The sequence below is a fragment of the Chenopodium album genome, chromosome 19 (assembly GCF_948465745.1).
Source record: "Chenopodium album chromosome 19, dcCheAlbu1.1, whole genome shotgun sequence".
In the NCBI taxonomy this organism is placed as follows: domain Eukaryota; kingdom Viridiplantae; phylum Streptophyta; class Magnoliopsida; order Caryophyllales; family Amaranthaceae; genus Chenopodium; species Chenopodium album.
Genome location: NC_137852.1, coordinates 20,353,438 through 20,367,479, shown reverse-complemented (window position 1 = coordinate 20,367,479; position 14,042 = coordinate 20,353,438). Strand labels below are relative to the sequence as shown.

Below are 14,042 nucleotides of genomic sequence, written 5' to 3'. Positions count from 1 at the left end.
AATTTGTGCTCAAAGGCTGCCTTTGCTCCTGATTCATAGCCAAAAGGTTCTATGATATGTATCTGCAACTTCTGAACTTGCAGTAGGTTGAAATAAACCGCCTTTGCCTATTTGGTTTTTCTGTTACTGTTTCTCCAGCTTCTGCCACAAGTAGAGTGCCCTTCTGATGATAGGATCGGCTGAAAAGCCTTCAGCATAAGCACTGATTGCATTCAACAGCGTTGTAAATTTTTCACCATCATCCTATAATTATACAATATATATTAGGACATTCAACAGCATGGATTAAACAGCTATATTGTTTTCCTACATGTACACAGGTGAGCCTCTTTACATATTAGTTGCTAGTAGCAACTGGAAACGTCTCATCGAGAACCATGATGGGTAGAGTAAAGAATTCTATTAAAAAATCAAAAGAGTGGAGATAGTCCGATAATTAACACCAAGCTACATTTTAGACTTAAAACTCAGTCTGTCAATAACTTCAAGACTTCAATACTATGCTAATTCACAAGAATCACATCCTCCAAAACACACATTTGAGTATTACTCTGGGTTAGACGTATTTACAAAGGTAATTTCCCCTTGCATGATCTAACACTTTCGAGTGATCATTTAAGGCATGGTAACCATCATTTCACTTGACTGAGCTTACTTTGCCAAAGACAGTTATAGTGAGCAAAACAGAAACTTCAATGATGATATTATACAAACCTCTGGCTCATGAAATATCAGATCAGATGTAGCAAATGGAACAAGGTAATGAGGAAGATCAGAACGCAATATTGCCTGCAAGACAATCATATGTCAATTGAAGAAAAGCCACCACAATATTCTTTCTCACTATTTCTCTCAACTAAATAGAAAAGAATTGTCATCAGTGAAGTAAGAAAGGTTATCCCCACACATAAAGCGATTCAATACAAAAAAGCTTTGATGAATAAATTACCAATTCTTTGCTCATGAGAGCTAGATCAGTGCTTGATATCAGAGCCTGCACGGTCAAAACAGGAATGAAGTGAATACTTAAACATGCAAAAATAAAAACAAAGAACAGTGTATCATTATCAAGGAAAAAAAGCCCTTCATGAGATCATGACACAAGCACCTCCAATATCAGAAAAGAGACATCCTTATTTACACCAGGACTCCAGTGCCCTAAGGCAAAAGGCTCACGTACATCACTAATCTATTGAGCACACTCCAGCACTCAATTAATTGTCCTCATAGATAATAATTATTAGATAGGTACTGCTGAACATACCAGAACCCAAATCTAATTCCTGCTACTGAATTCCACGAGAGAAACCAAAAGGAATTTTGAAATATGACTAGAAAATTGTTTTGTCCGATTTCCTTTTATTCTTTAAAGTTCCAACCCTTCACAATATTTCAGGACACTTAACACTAGGAAGGTTCTCCTTGTGTCCCCAAGTACCAGGGAAACAAAAGCATAATTAAGCCTCGACTCTTCTATTCAAAAAAAAAAAAAAAAAAAGGTTTATCCACCCTAAAAAATTAAATCACAATTTGGGAACAGCACCAACAAAGACTGCATTTGAGTCTAATGACTATATAGGGCGGCTGCTTAGAAATCAAATAAGCAACTGACATAAGCAGCTGAGAAAGTTTATCCACCTAAAATATCCTCATCACATGAAGCAAAGATGAAAGATATGCAAAATTATGTGCAATTCACACCATTGGCAGAAGTTTTGCAGTTTTATCTCCTGAAATCTTCTCAAATCCTATACTTGGTTAGAGAAGTCCCCAATAGTTCCTCGATCATCAACTTTCTCACTTTTAAATTCCTCTCACCTTTTTTCTTAGCCCGACCCACCATTTCATACTCTTTCTCTCCTTTGCCTTAATTATCGCGCAAAAAGTAAATGTTAAGAACATATTGAAACGAAGGTGAGTGAATGATACTCTAAACAACCATTATCTTGCCAGCAGCCGTTTTAATTTTCTATACTCTGTATCTAGAGTTAATGTTTCCAATAGTCTATTATTCTACTCCACCTAAAATTATCTCAATACATTTCATAATCCCACATGTCCCTCCCTGAAGAAATCATTAAATCAGTAGCTGCATGATGAAGTTTGCTCATATCCAAGATTAAAATAAGAATTGTCTCCTGTATCTTTTCCAGGAAGAGAAATCAGCAAATACAATGTCCACATGTGGGTTGCCAAAGACAGTTCAATTATCTTCTGCAAATAATATTCTTTAACCTAGTCTATGAACACAGTCAAACATATATCAGTAACTAGCCCCTAGATTTTCAGTCAAACAAACTCATACCTCTTTTATATGGCCTTCTCGCACTTTATCAATATTAGACAATAATTCTTCCAAAGATCCAAATTCTGTTATCAACTGAACAGCATTTACTTCCCCTATTCCTGTTACACCTGTGTCAGGAGTGACTCAAAATTTCAGAATCACGTTATACCAACCACCAAAACAAACTGAAATTTAGTCTTTCAAAAAGATTTGATGAGAGTCTAGAACATTCCAAACCAACCTGGTATGTTATCACTTTTATCGCCAACAAGTGCAACAACATCAACAAACTGAGAAGGACTTAGAGTTCCATATCTTTTGGCAAAATCCTCCAGGCCATATGAGACCATTCTACACAAACCAGAACACCAAATTATGTGAATAACAGCATAAAAACCTGAAAGGGCCAAAGAAAAGACAGTTGAATAGATATAATTTACAGTATATTTAAAATGAAAATGTCATAAGGCCCCTCTGGTTTGGTCAAAAATCTCCATGTAAGAAAAGTAACAGAAGTGTTAAATTTATATTTATGGAGATGCCTAAAATATTTCATGAACCTTGGGAATAAAAAATGGAACATCCAAAAAAGAGGTCATCAAATGGAATTTTGCGTAACACCATATACCAGAAATGGAAATTTCCTTTTTACCTTCATTTTGAACAGGTATCAGCAGCCAATAAAAAAGGCAATAAAAGGCTATAAAAAATAAAAAATTAAAAATTAAAAAAAAAAAAGCCTTTTTTCAGACTAAGAAACTAGCAGGGAATTTCTCATTCCAATTCTACCAAGACACATGACAACGTGGATTATCAATTGCCATAATATCTTTTAACCTTTTTTTAAGAAAGAACATGTAATAAACTAACCTAAGGAGGGGCACTGTGGGTAGTCTAGTATCTTTAGGTTAGTTCTTTAGTTTTATTATAAATAGGGGAAGAGGGGAAAGGAAAAGACAGGCAGAATTTTGGAGTAAATCCTTAAGAGAGTTGTGGCCTTAAGTCACTATTTTTAGAGTGGTGACCTAAAGTCACAAATAGAGAGTGGCATCCTAAAGTCACTAATAGAGAGTGGCATCCTAAAGTTGCAAGCTTGTACAAATCCCTGTATTTCAATATTTTCAATCAAAGATTCGATCTTTCCCTCTGTGTTCTGTGTTAATGGTGTGTGTGATAGTCCAGCAAGCCGATACAGATCACCATGTCTTTCAACCCCTCCAAAAGTAATATAAACTATTTGCAAGTGCTCTGGTCACTCAACACAGAAAAATCTTGAAGCAGGGACAATGTTGACCAAAACAGAACGACGAAGCCAATGAAGGTATTCACAATAACAAATCTTGACCAATTTTTATGACATGAGAAAACTATTAGCCGCTGGAATACAATGTCAATTAAGAATCCCATGACATGACATGCATGATCAGCTCTTATTGCGGGGATATTAGAGGAAAGAAATAAAGTGTTTTTGAAGTCAAGAAAAAAGTACACGTGAAGCAATTCGTAAAAGACGCAGGGAAGGTGACAGAAGCTGGAAGAAATCTTTATCTGGTGAGACAACTCGGACCTATCACTAAAGTAATTAGTACTATAAATCAGAAATGGAGTAAATTTCAATCTAAAAAAAAATTATGCTAACAAAAACAAACAAACAAAAATTAGAGACTTGCAAATGAATGAAGAGGCTGTCATGTTGCAATATGTATAGGCAGTCACGCATATAAGTTCTCTGCTGAGAATAATCATATAACTTAGCCATGGAGGTTGGTGCAGCCGTGCAGCTAGTGTTAAGATGAGGTAAGATGATAGTATTATCTTATTTTTCTAACCCCCTGGTTCTTTTTCTTTGGTTCTTATTCATATCTTCATGCAACCTGGTGAGCCCAGAAATGTGCTGGTTTTGAAAAGAAGAAAGTGAAAATTGGAATCCCTATTCCCTATGGTGGTATTTAGTTCCTTTTGCAACCCAATGAATAGTGGTATATGTGGAAGCAAATAAGGCAGCAAACTTTTGAGGGAAAAATTCTACATTTTTAAATTTTAATCACTTTTCGTGATTCTGGTGTAATTGGAGCCAAATAACGCATTCTGAGTGACTTGTTAACTTTTTATCGTAGTTAAAACCATAAACTTACACAGAGGGCTTCATTAATATTGCTGCAAAGCCTGCAATGCTCCACAGGAGACAATTACTTGAATTTCAGTTGAAATAACTCTTTACTACACAAACCATTACCCAGCATAATACACAGCACGATTAAATAAAGACTAGAAGCAAAAAACCTCATCCATGATCAATCTAGACAGATTAGTGACAGACTGGTTTTTAAATAAAACTTCAATCAATTATTAACATACTAAGTAAACAGTATTAGGCTATTAGCCACGTACTTCAGCTAGATAAAATTCAGATTTCCAATCTATTTCTCAGAACTGACCTTGTAACCAGACTCAACACTCCTTAAAGCAAGAGTTCCTATAACATCATCAGCTTCAACACCTGGTACCTGGTTTCAAAAGGTCTGTTAAAAGAAAATGACATACCAAAGTGGGATTACCTCGTAATAATCAAAAGGTGGACTTGTTATTGTCAGACCACGCAAAGGTGGGATTATTTATTTCCATTTTTCCTTTTTTTTTTTGTCGTTGTCTTAGGTGCATGAGCATGTAGGAGAGAATTATTTGGCATAAAATGAGAATTAACAACAAATAAAATTAATAATTAAAAAAAAAACTCCTTTGGCAGGAAAAAAAAGGGTGAAATGTCACAACTTGTTAATTTTTATACCAATTTGTCGCAATTTGTTAACTTTTATACTAATATGTCGCCTGTAGCTAACTTTTATACCAATTGGTCACAACTTGCTAACTTTATATATGTATATGTATATATATATATATATATATATATTACTATTGTTATTATTATTATTATTATTATTATTATTATTTAAACAAACCTCAAATTGCAAGAAATATTTGTTGCTTTTTTTTTATTTATTATTTTTTTTTCGTGGCAAAGTCCACTAAGCTCTACACTCTAAAATAATATTTCAATCTTACTCTAATCCCAATTGAAGAACATAGCTTTCTTTGGTTTATTTGATGATGGTAGTTGTATACTTGTATGTTCAATAATATTTCAATGTTCATAAATGATTATGCTAGGGAAGTAATAACCAATTAAAAGCGAAAAAATCAGATCAGAAATCAGAGTTTTACATAAAAATTTAAGGAAGAAAATCAGCTTCTCAAAAACCTATCAATTGCAATTTCACTATCCACCTAATTCTATTTTATTCCCCATTTGTACATCAACGCTAAATTTCTCTAATCCAATTTTTAAGGAAGTTTGATCATCCACGAACCCACTACACAACTTTTGAATTTTGATCAAATATATAGACACCCAAGGAAGCTAATTTTCACAAAGGTACAAGTTTCGAAATCTTTCAACTTCTAGATGAAAATAGGCACTGTACCATACTGATGCAAGCATGTTCTAGATCCAAAGTTGAAAGCTTTAGCAAAGACTAAACTGATGCTGGTAGGAATGGTAGCACCTGCATAGGTTCTTCTCAAGCTTAAACATCCACCTTCCTGATTCTAACTTTCTAAGGGAGGATCTATTGTAGTCAAGATATAAGATGCTCATTCTTAAGAAGTTTTTAATCAACCAATACTTGAAATTCTTAAGAAAATTCAATCTCAATCATTCAAGTGAACCAGGAGCTTCAAATCAAGTTGACTAGTCAACTGGATAATACAAAACTAGGATATTCTAGTTAACGAGTCACACAGGACCTTCACGACTAACTGGCTCAAATCAGTCTGTTACTTCACCACCAACTGCCAACTCCACTAAATCCACCTCAGTTCCAAAGGCGTATGAGCTAAAACTGATTGACATTACAGATTTACAGTTCCAGAGGTCACTAAACCGAGCAACTTAAGGTCTCTTTTTGCTGATTTAGAACTAATGAGCTATTTACATAGCCTGTAAGTGATGACATATTAAAATAACAGTATGGTAAAACGGTAAAACATGTATGATATACCTTCAAATTCCAAATAACATCATGCATATTTCTCCAATAATACTCTAGAAATAAAGTGCAGGTAACTAAAATTCAAATGTATAAGTGTGTATCAAACAAAAATAAAAAAGACTTGACAATAGCCATTCTTTATGCAAGTGATGGTTTACCATCGTTTATGATTGAACAACTCTACTAAACTCAATAAGCCTTCCTTGAGTCTAAGCTATACTCTCTGTGTCCCCCAAAGATTACCCTATTTTCTTTTCTAGTTTGTCACCAAAAGATTGCCCCACTTCATTATTATTAACAAGGACCCTAACATTCCTCTCTACTACATTTCTTTACCTCACATAGTGAAGGAATAAAATATCTACCTGCCCAATACAACTTTACAGAAAACTGGGAATGGGGCAAACACAAAAGGATGGACTGATGGAGGAAGAACATCTTTAGCATAACATTCAGTCATTTTAGTTTGTATTAAAAGACATTATAACATAAAATTGATATTTCTACATGATTGAACTCTATATATTCCCCACCAACAAAGATAATCTTAGACCTTGTTTGGTTGACATTGTAAAGTGGGGGAATTGGAAATTCATGAGAATTGTGAAAATGAGTAGTTATTAGGGTGACATAAAAAAGCAAAAATGGGGGAAGTGGAAATTCTTGGAATTTCAACTTCCCACAAAACATGGGAAGTAAATTACCTAGCCCCCCCTAGGTAAACCAAAATTCATGGGAATTTCAATTTCCCTTATTGCCAACCAAACACATGTAAGAAATTCATTAAGGAATTAACTTCCCATGAAGTATAAATTCCTATGGGAATTAAATTTCCACATCAACCAAACAACACCTTAATTCTTATACTTGAAAGCTTCCACATTCTTCCATAAACTCTAGAGTAATACAATGTAATAAAAAGGAACCTACCTCTTTTTAATTCCTAGCTGTTCTCTGAAAGGCAAGGAGAAGCTATCCCACCTACTTATAGAAGTAAGAAAGAAAAAGATAAAAGGCCTCCCTCCCATCATCGGTTAGACATGGGTCTACATGGTTTCCTAAGTTCTTTGATGCTACAAGGAGTTCATCTACTCCCCCAATATTTTTCAGTTACAGAAAAAAAAAAAAAAAAAAAAAAAAAAAAAAAAAAAAAAAGATGAAATATTAAAATAAATATTACACCATACTATTTATTTTAATACTTCTTCACTTTAATAAGCAGTTCTAGATTCGAAAACAGAGACCTTGAGTTGTTTAAATTAGTAACCAGCTAACCACTTACCTGAAGACTTGTTTGTCCATCATTAAATACGTACGTAATGGAACAATGGGATTGAGGTGCTTGGTTTACTAACTGTATACTTTGTATATTTTTTGAACTGGATGTGCTAACTACATGTGCAAAAAATGACTCATAGGTCAACATTTCAAAAGAGAATCAAACAAATAATAATACAATGATAGCTAGTGATTAACCTTGATTGATTAATTATTTACCCGTTATTGATCATACATACAAAAACCCCTCAACATCAATATTCCAAAGCAGCAATTATGTACAAACATACAAAAAAATTACACACATTTCTAATTAAATACCGAGTACAAACATATACAAAGTTGAAAATCAAGCAATTTCTTAAATTATTATAATAAAATTATAACCGTTTAAGGATCATATTCACTAAATATTCAAAGTTCTTCATTATTACTACTTCTCTTCTATTTATTAGAGTACGAGTAAGAATTTATTCAACTAAAATATCTCATATTGAACAATCAAGATCCACATTCAACATCATTCCTACTCTTAATTCTTACGCTCAAAAGAATTAGTACATTGTAGGAAAACCATCATGTGCTTTCTCGAAAAGAGTTTGCACTCAACATGCTCTTTTTTTTTCCAATTTTTTTTTTTTTATTAAAAAAAACCTCATACTTCAGACCAAAACATATAACAAAGAGCAACGTTAAGAATGAATAGGAACACAAACTCTATTAGCTTCATTGTAAGAAAATTATGTATATCAATAATTTTCGTAAGCAAAAGACACGATATCGATGCAATATGCAAGGCTTTTTTAATAATCTCTACCGATTAATTACTAGTGAGCTTTTGGATTATTTTCTTAAGACAACCTCCAGAGTTCATACTACAGACAACTTCAATAAATGAAACTATGAAAGATTGCCATAACCATAAAGAGAAGTAAAATAACTTGAAAACATATAAACTTAATAGCAAAAAGAGGCAAAGACCAGTACATTGCAAGGCTAAAATACATACATAATTACATATTTATCATCTCTAGAAACATTGTTAAGCCTAAACCAAACTATATGCAATGCATAAAACAACAATTAATAGGAACTTAGTAATAAGTACCTGCAACTCTTAAGCTTGAATGCTTGCATTTGGGAAACAAGTTGCACATATTAGGTCTATTTGCCCACATACATTCGACAGGTAAAGTATCTGTCTTGTAAGGCATTACCTTATGCTGTGACATAACAGCCAGAAACCACAACCTCACAAGTTGAGGACCTCCTTGGAAGTTTAAACAGTGACCTACAGAACTGACATTCCTTCCACACTACATACGCTTCTTTATGTTCATATATGAAATTAGGCCTTCTAAAATCTATGCAAAGCTTTTCCAAAACATTTGCGTGACTCAGAATATACGCTAGTACCCTCAGGGAATCGCCGGTCCCCTGTACTCCACTTAATTGTATAGTCTTGAGCTTACTTGCTAAACAATCTGGAATAGAATCCGGTGGCAACCACTCGCTTTGCTCGATTGAAAAATCAAGTGTTGGTAAAGTTTGTGGCCATAGACACACGACAAGATGCTCTAAGTTGGGAAAACAATGTAAAGAAAACAGCAAATCCATAGGGCACTCTATTTCAAGGCGGGTTAAATCGGAAAAGATTGGCAGATTTGCAGAACTACAATGTCTGAAGATATTGGTATGAAACTCTTGCTTCAGCTTCAAATTGCTAACACTAGACAATCCTCCAACAAACTTGGTCATCTGGTGAGTATATTCTTTTTGTAACAAGCCAAGATTCTCCTCATCCACCATGTCCTCGTCCTCGTCCTCGTCCTCTTCACAATACGACCAATCTCCATTATTCTTCAAGTCAATACAAGTTTTGACTAATTTAGTGGGATTCTGGAGAAAGCAATAGATTGAAATGCAATCATCAATTCGAAGGTTTGCCAATTTGGGTGCATCAATTGATACTCTAGTGCGCAGCATCAAACTTGGTGTATAAAACTCCATACTTATGGACAATGACTTCAAATTGGGAGCGATTATTTTCACAACAGAAGTAGACAAATCCGAATATGAATCTAAATGGAAGACTAAATCCAAGTATTCCAAAAGTGAGGAAAACTTAATTAGAATCTCTAACCAAAGAGGGATATCATCAAGGTAATCTATGACAAATTTTTTCAAATTAGGAAGATGAAAACGCAAATCCTCAAATTTGGGCCACTGAAACAAACCATGTAAATTCAAAGTTACCAGAGATTGAGAATTGAACAGAAATGAGGGTATAAAGTAGAAACATTTACTACCTCGTGGTACAGTGAATGTGATATTTTCCACATTTCGGCTGTGAACTTCTCGAAACCAAGACACTGATAATCTGGGGTTGGGATTATCGGAGAAATTGTTGAAATTGAGAACAAAGTTGTGGAGTTTCCGAGATGTAAGCTTATGTAGAATGTGGTGAATTATGGCGGTGGATTCTAATCGAGCATCAATCACAACGCGGGTGACTCCGGTCCAGAGGTGGCGCCAACGGTGGGATAAGACGGAGGTGGTGGCGGCGGATTTTATCGGAAGGAGTGAGAGAATTTCGATGAGGATGGCGTCTGGAAGTGAGCTCAATTCATCTTTTTCGTCTTCCATTGTCAATCTCTTGCTTGGTCCAATACTTTGATTGTCTGATCTATTGCTAAAATTCAATGAACACACAAATGCTTGGTTTTCAATTTTTCATTCATGGATATAATACGAGTACAAATTTAACCTTAGATAGAATTAAGAAACTAACCAAAAGATATTATATAGTCACAAAGACACAAATAATAACCGATATTTGGATAAAAATCCTAATACTACCTCCGTTACATATTATTTGCAACGATTAAACATTTTTCCTCTCTACTTTATGTCAAATCGTTGCAAATAATATGTAACGGAGGTAGTATTATATGTTAACTAGATGAAGCCCGTGCAATGCACGGTTTTTTTGTTTTGTTTTTTTTTAAAAAACTAGTTATCGAGCACCCACGCGCGCGATGCGCGCGCTTCATATGGTGAATCGGAAAAGTTTAGTTTGGCGCTTAACGTTAATATATAATTAATTTGTTGTATTTTGACATAGTGTTTGTTGCTTTTTATAAATACAATGTTATCATTATATATAGATTAATAAAGTTGTAGTTGTTTATGTAGCAATAATTTATAACGTGTAGTATAATTATTGTGTATTCTTGTCAATTTATAATGTAGCAATAATTTATAATGTGTATGTTAATTATGTAAATAGTGATGTTGTTGCATTGTTGTATCAAATTAAGGAAAGATGATTGTATACTCTTGAATTGTAAGTTGATTTGGGCTTAGTCTTGCTTTATTTTAAATTTAAATATGTTGATGTATTTGCATGTTCTTAAGCAAGTACTTCGCTGTAAATTAGCCAGCCGTGAGATAATATCGGTTCAATGCGAGCGAAATTTAGTTTGTATCGGTCAAATCGGCTAAAATTTCTCGACGTTTTGAAAAACACCGCATCAAAACCATCTCCGGCTCAAGTGAGCTTTGGTCAGGGAACATTCTTTGGCTTGGATGAGCCTCAGTTCGGATGAACCATTTTCGGCTCGAATGAATCACCTTCAACTCGGATGAATCACCTTCGGCTCGGATGAACCACCTTCGTCTCGAACGAGGTTCAGCTCGGATGAACCACCTTCGACTCGAACGAGGTTCAGCTCGGATGAACCACCTTCGGCTCGAGTTACAGTCGGCAATGGTCAGGAATTTGAACCTCGGCAATGGTAAGGAGCTTGAACCTCGGCAAAGCTTGTAAAGGGATGAGCTTTGGCTCTCAAACATGGTACGTGCTTGGGTGAGCTTTGGTTCGGATGAACCATCTTTGGTTCCTGCTGAAACACCTTCGGCTCACCCGGAACACCATCAGCCTGGGCTGAATTACCTTCGGTTAAAAACCTTTGGCTTGCCCAAAACACCTTGGCCTAGGCTGAAACTCCTTCAAATAGTCCTCCGTGTCTTCCCGTCAAAGCATCAATGGTGGAAAACTACCGGCACCGCGAAAAAAGCTACCAAAAGAGAGAGTATTCGGAGCAAACGCTGTTCAATTATCAGAAGATGAAGCAAATCAGCTAATTAATTTGTTGTATTTTAATATAGTATTTGTTGTATCTACAAATATAATGTTATTGTTATATATGGATTAGTAATGTCGTTGTAGTTTATGTAGTAAGAAACTATAACGTGAATTTTAATTATGGGTCATTCTATTTTATGTGAATGGATTGGTTTTTTTTTTTTGTCGTACCAAATTAATTAAAGATGATTTATATTTGCAATTTATGAATTGTTTTAGCCGGATCTGTTCACTGTGCATTTAGATTTGGGTTAAATTATGTTTTTCGCATGGTCGATGCTCCAATTTTTCTCTTTCTCTTCCTTTCTCTATCTTATCCTCTTTCCTTCATAACCCATATTTCTATCTCTCCTATTTAATCTAACTTTTTTTTCTCTCGACCTTTATCCCTTCTTCTACCCCCCTATCTCCTTTGAACTGGTATCTCTATCTTTCAGCGTGATAGCTTGCCCTATCTCTTAGCCCCTCTTTGTCTCTCTCTTCAAACCCTTCGCTTTCCTAGTTCCCTTTCTCTTTCTCGATGATTATCTCTATTTTGGCCCTTGTTTTTCTATCTACTTTTCCCTTTTTCTCCTTCTCCCCTTCTTCCCTCCTCTATCTTAAGTAACCCCTGACTATAACACCCCAATAATTCTCCCTTTTCCAAACCACTTGCTTTAAATAAAATAGTGGAGAACCATTGACGTGCTACCGCCACGTGTTAAAACGTTAAGGCTTTATCAAAGTATCGCAGCGGAAATCAAACTTAAGTCTTTAAAATAACATAGTTTAGAAAGCGAATAAGCCAAAGCTTACAAATTGGAACCATATAAGGCCCTTATTTAAAACCAAACCAATATTCAAAATCCCAAAACATAATTAAATTAGTAAAACATAAATAAGTTCAACACAAAGAACGAATACTCTCAATCACACCAATCCCTTGACAATGCGTATGTCAAATCTCCGAACTTCACATCATCAAGCTAACCTGTGCAATACTGCTCCCCAATAATACAAGTGTAATAATTGGATCATGACAGGGTCATTGAAAGGCGAAGGCCATGACCAAAAGAAAACACACACAAAAGCACGCAATCAGCAAAGCTGAGTACATACAAGCTACAACGTACCAAAACCAGCATGCTCAACTAATTAAAGTAAATAAACATACAACTCGAATTCATTAATCAAGACTCCACACTTAAACAATTCAACTGACTCAACATACTTACTAACTAATTCCAAACACTTGACTCTTTATATTTAATTAATTAATTTAATTTGGAGTAAGCAATAGACGAGGTTGTCAAATCCACCAAATCATTTTGGTCCCAAATGACCATTTAAAATAAAGTTTAGCGCGATGCAAGAATGGGCGCGACTCCATTCTCACAAAGTTAGTATAGGATCCCATCTAACTTTCATTATAAAATAAAATGTAAATACCAAAAGATAAGAGGACATGTTGATCAAACAAGCCTCGAAAAGCCACGGGCTACCACCGTGTACCCCAACCCATAATTGTCAATACTCTAGAAGTGCACGCTTTCCAGAGTTTTATTGCTCATCCATGTTTCACTTTACGTGATTACAATTTTAGTTAATATCCGACTCATTCAAGTAGACCATACATAAAAATCATACATCAATTCACTTTTAATCTTATTTAGGACAATGGTGATCACATCACAAATTGACCTTTAATTCCATTAAACTTCCAAATTATCCAAAATTGTTGAACATAGTCAACTCACCTAGCTATTTCGGCTTAATCCACCTTTACTCAACATACTTATAAGTCATGATTGAGTAATAAATAAATAATAACCTTGTGGAATAATTAATAAATTCATTCCACTTAAACCAATTCAATTCCAACCCTTTAATAATCCAAACGTGGTTAATAAACCAATCCAATAAAAATATGCTTGTATCGACATTCCATACAAACAATTAATCCAATATAATTCAACATGTTTGCATCGATAATTCCATACAAACATAATCAATTCACCAAAACATGTCTCATAAACATATAAGCACATGAATTAAATCAATGTGTAACCAAACAATTTTCATCCAAGTGTTCCCTAATCATGAAACTAAGTTCTTTCCTTTTGGTACCTAACATGATACTACTTATAACGAAGTAGACATGTACGTACCTCGCACAACAATCCTTTGAGCCACTTTTAATCACTTAAAATTCTCCTAGGGAATAATCAATTCCTAGAAAACAACCAACAATTAATATTACTAACCTAAGTAATTTCCAACAAAATAATATGATGAAAAACTT

General features: G+C 34.6%; 1 protein-coding gene across 5 annotated transcripts; it reads right to left on the bottom strand.

Annotated features, from left to right (window-relative positions):
- Window positions 1–19: 19 nt before the first annotated feature.
- On the bottom strand, window positions 20–10,334 carry LOC145593519 (uncharacterized). 5 transcript variants are annotated; one of them, XM_081649772.1, is made up of 7 exons: window positions 8,723–10,334; window positions 4,726–7,728; window positions 2,529–2,638; window positions 2,306–2,415; window positions 950–994; window positions 715–789; window positions 20–243 (listed from the first exon to the last, which is right to left on the bottom strand). In XM_081649772.1, the coding sequence occupies exons 3-7, from the start codon at window positions 2,635–2,637 to the stop codon at window positions 124–126; spliced, it is 459 nt and encodes a 152-aa protein (XP_081505898.1). In that variant the 5' UTR covers window position 2,638; window positions 4,726–7,728; window positions 8,723–10,334; the 3' UTR covers window positions 20–123. The 5 variants fall into 5 exon arrangements, 3 of the variants coding, with proteins under 3 accessions (XP_081505898.1, XP_081505899.1, XP_081505900.1); XM_081649773.1 differs by having other exon boundaries at window positions 4,726–4,794; XM_081649774.1 differs by having other exon boundaries at window positions 4,726–4,794; window positions 9,924–10,334.
- Between the last annotated feature and the right edge of the window lie 3,708 nt (window positions 10,335–14,042).

Coding starts and splice junctions, on each gene's coding strand:
- LOC145593519 (XM_081649772.1), bottom strand. CDS start 2,637: ATGGTCTCATATGGCCTGGAGGATTTTGCCAAAAGATATGGAACTCTA. Junction 2,416..2,528: donor TAAAAGTGATAACATACCAG/GTTGGTTTGGAA, acceptor CTCCTGACACAG/GTGTAACAGGAATAGGGGAA. Junction 790..949: donor CTCTCATGAGCAAAGAATTG/GTAATTTATTCA, acceptor ATTGTCTTGCAG/GCAATATTGCGTTCTGATCT.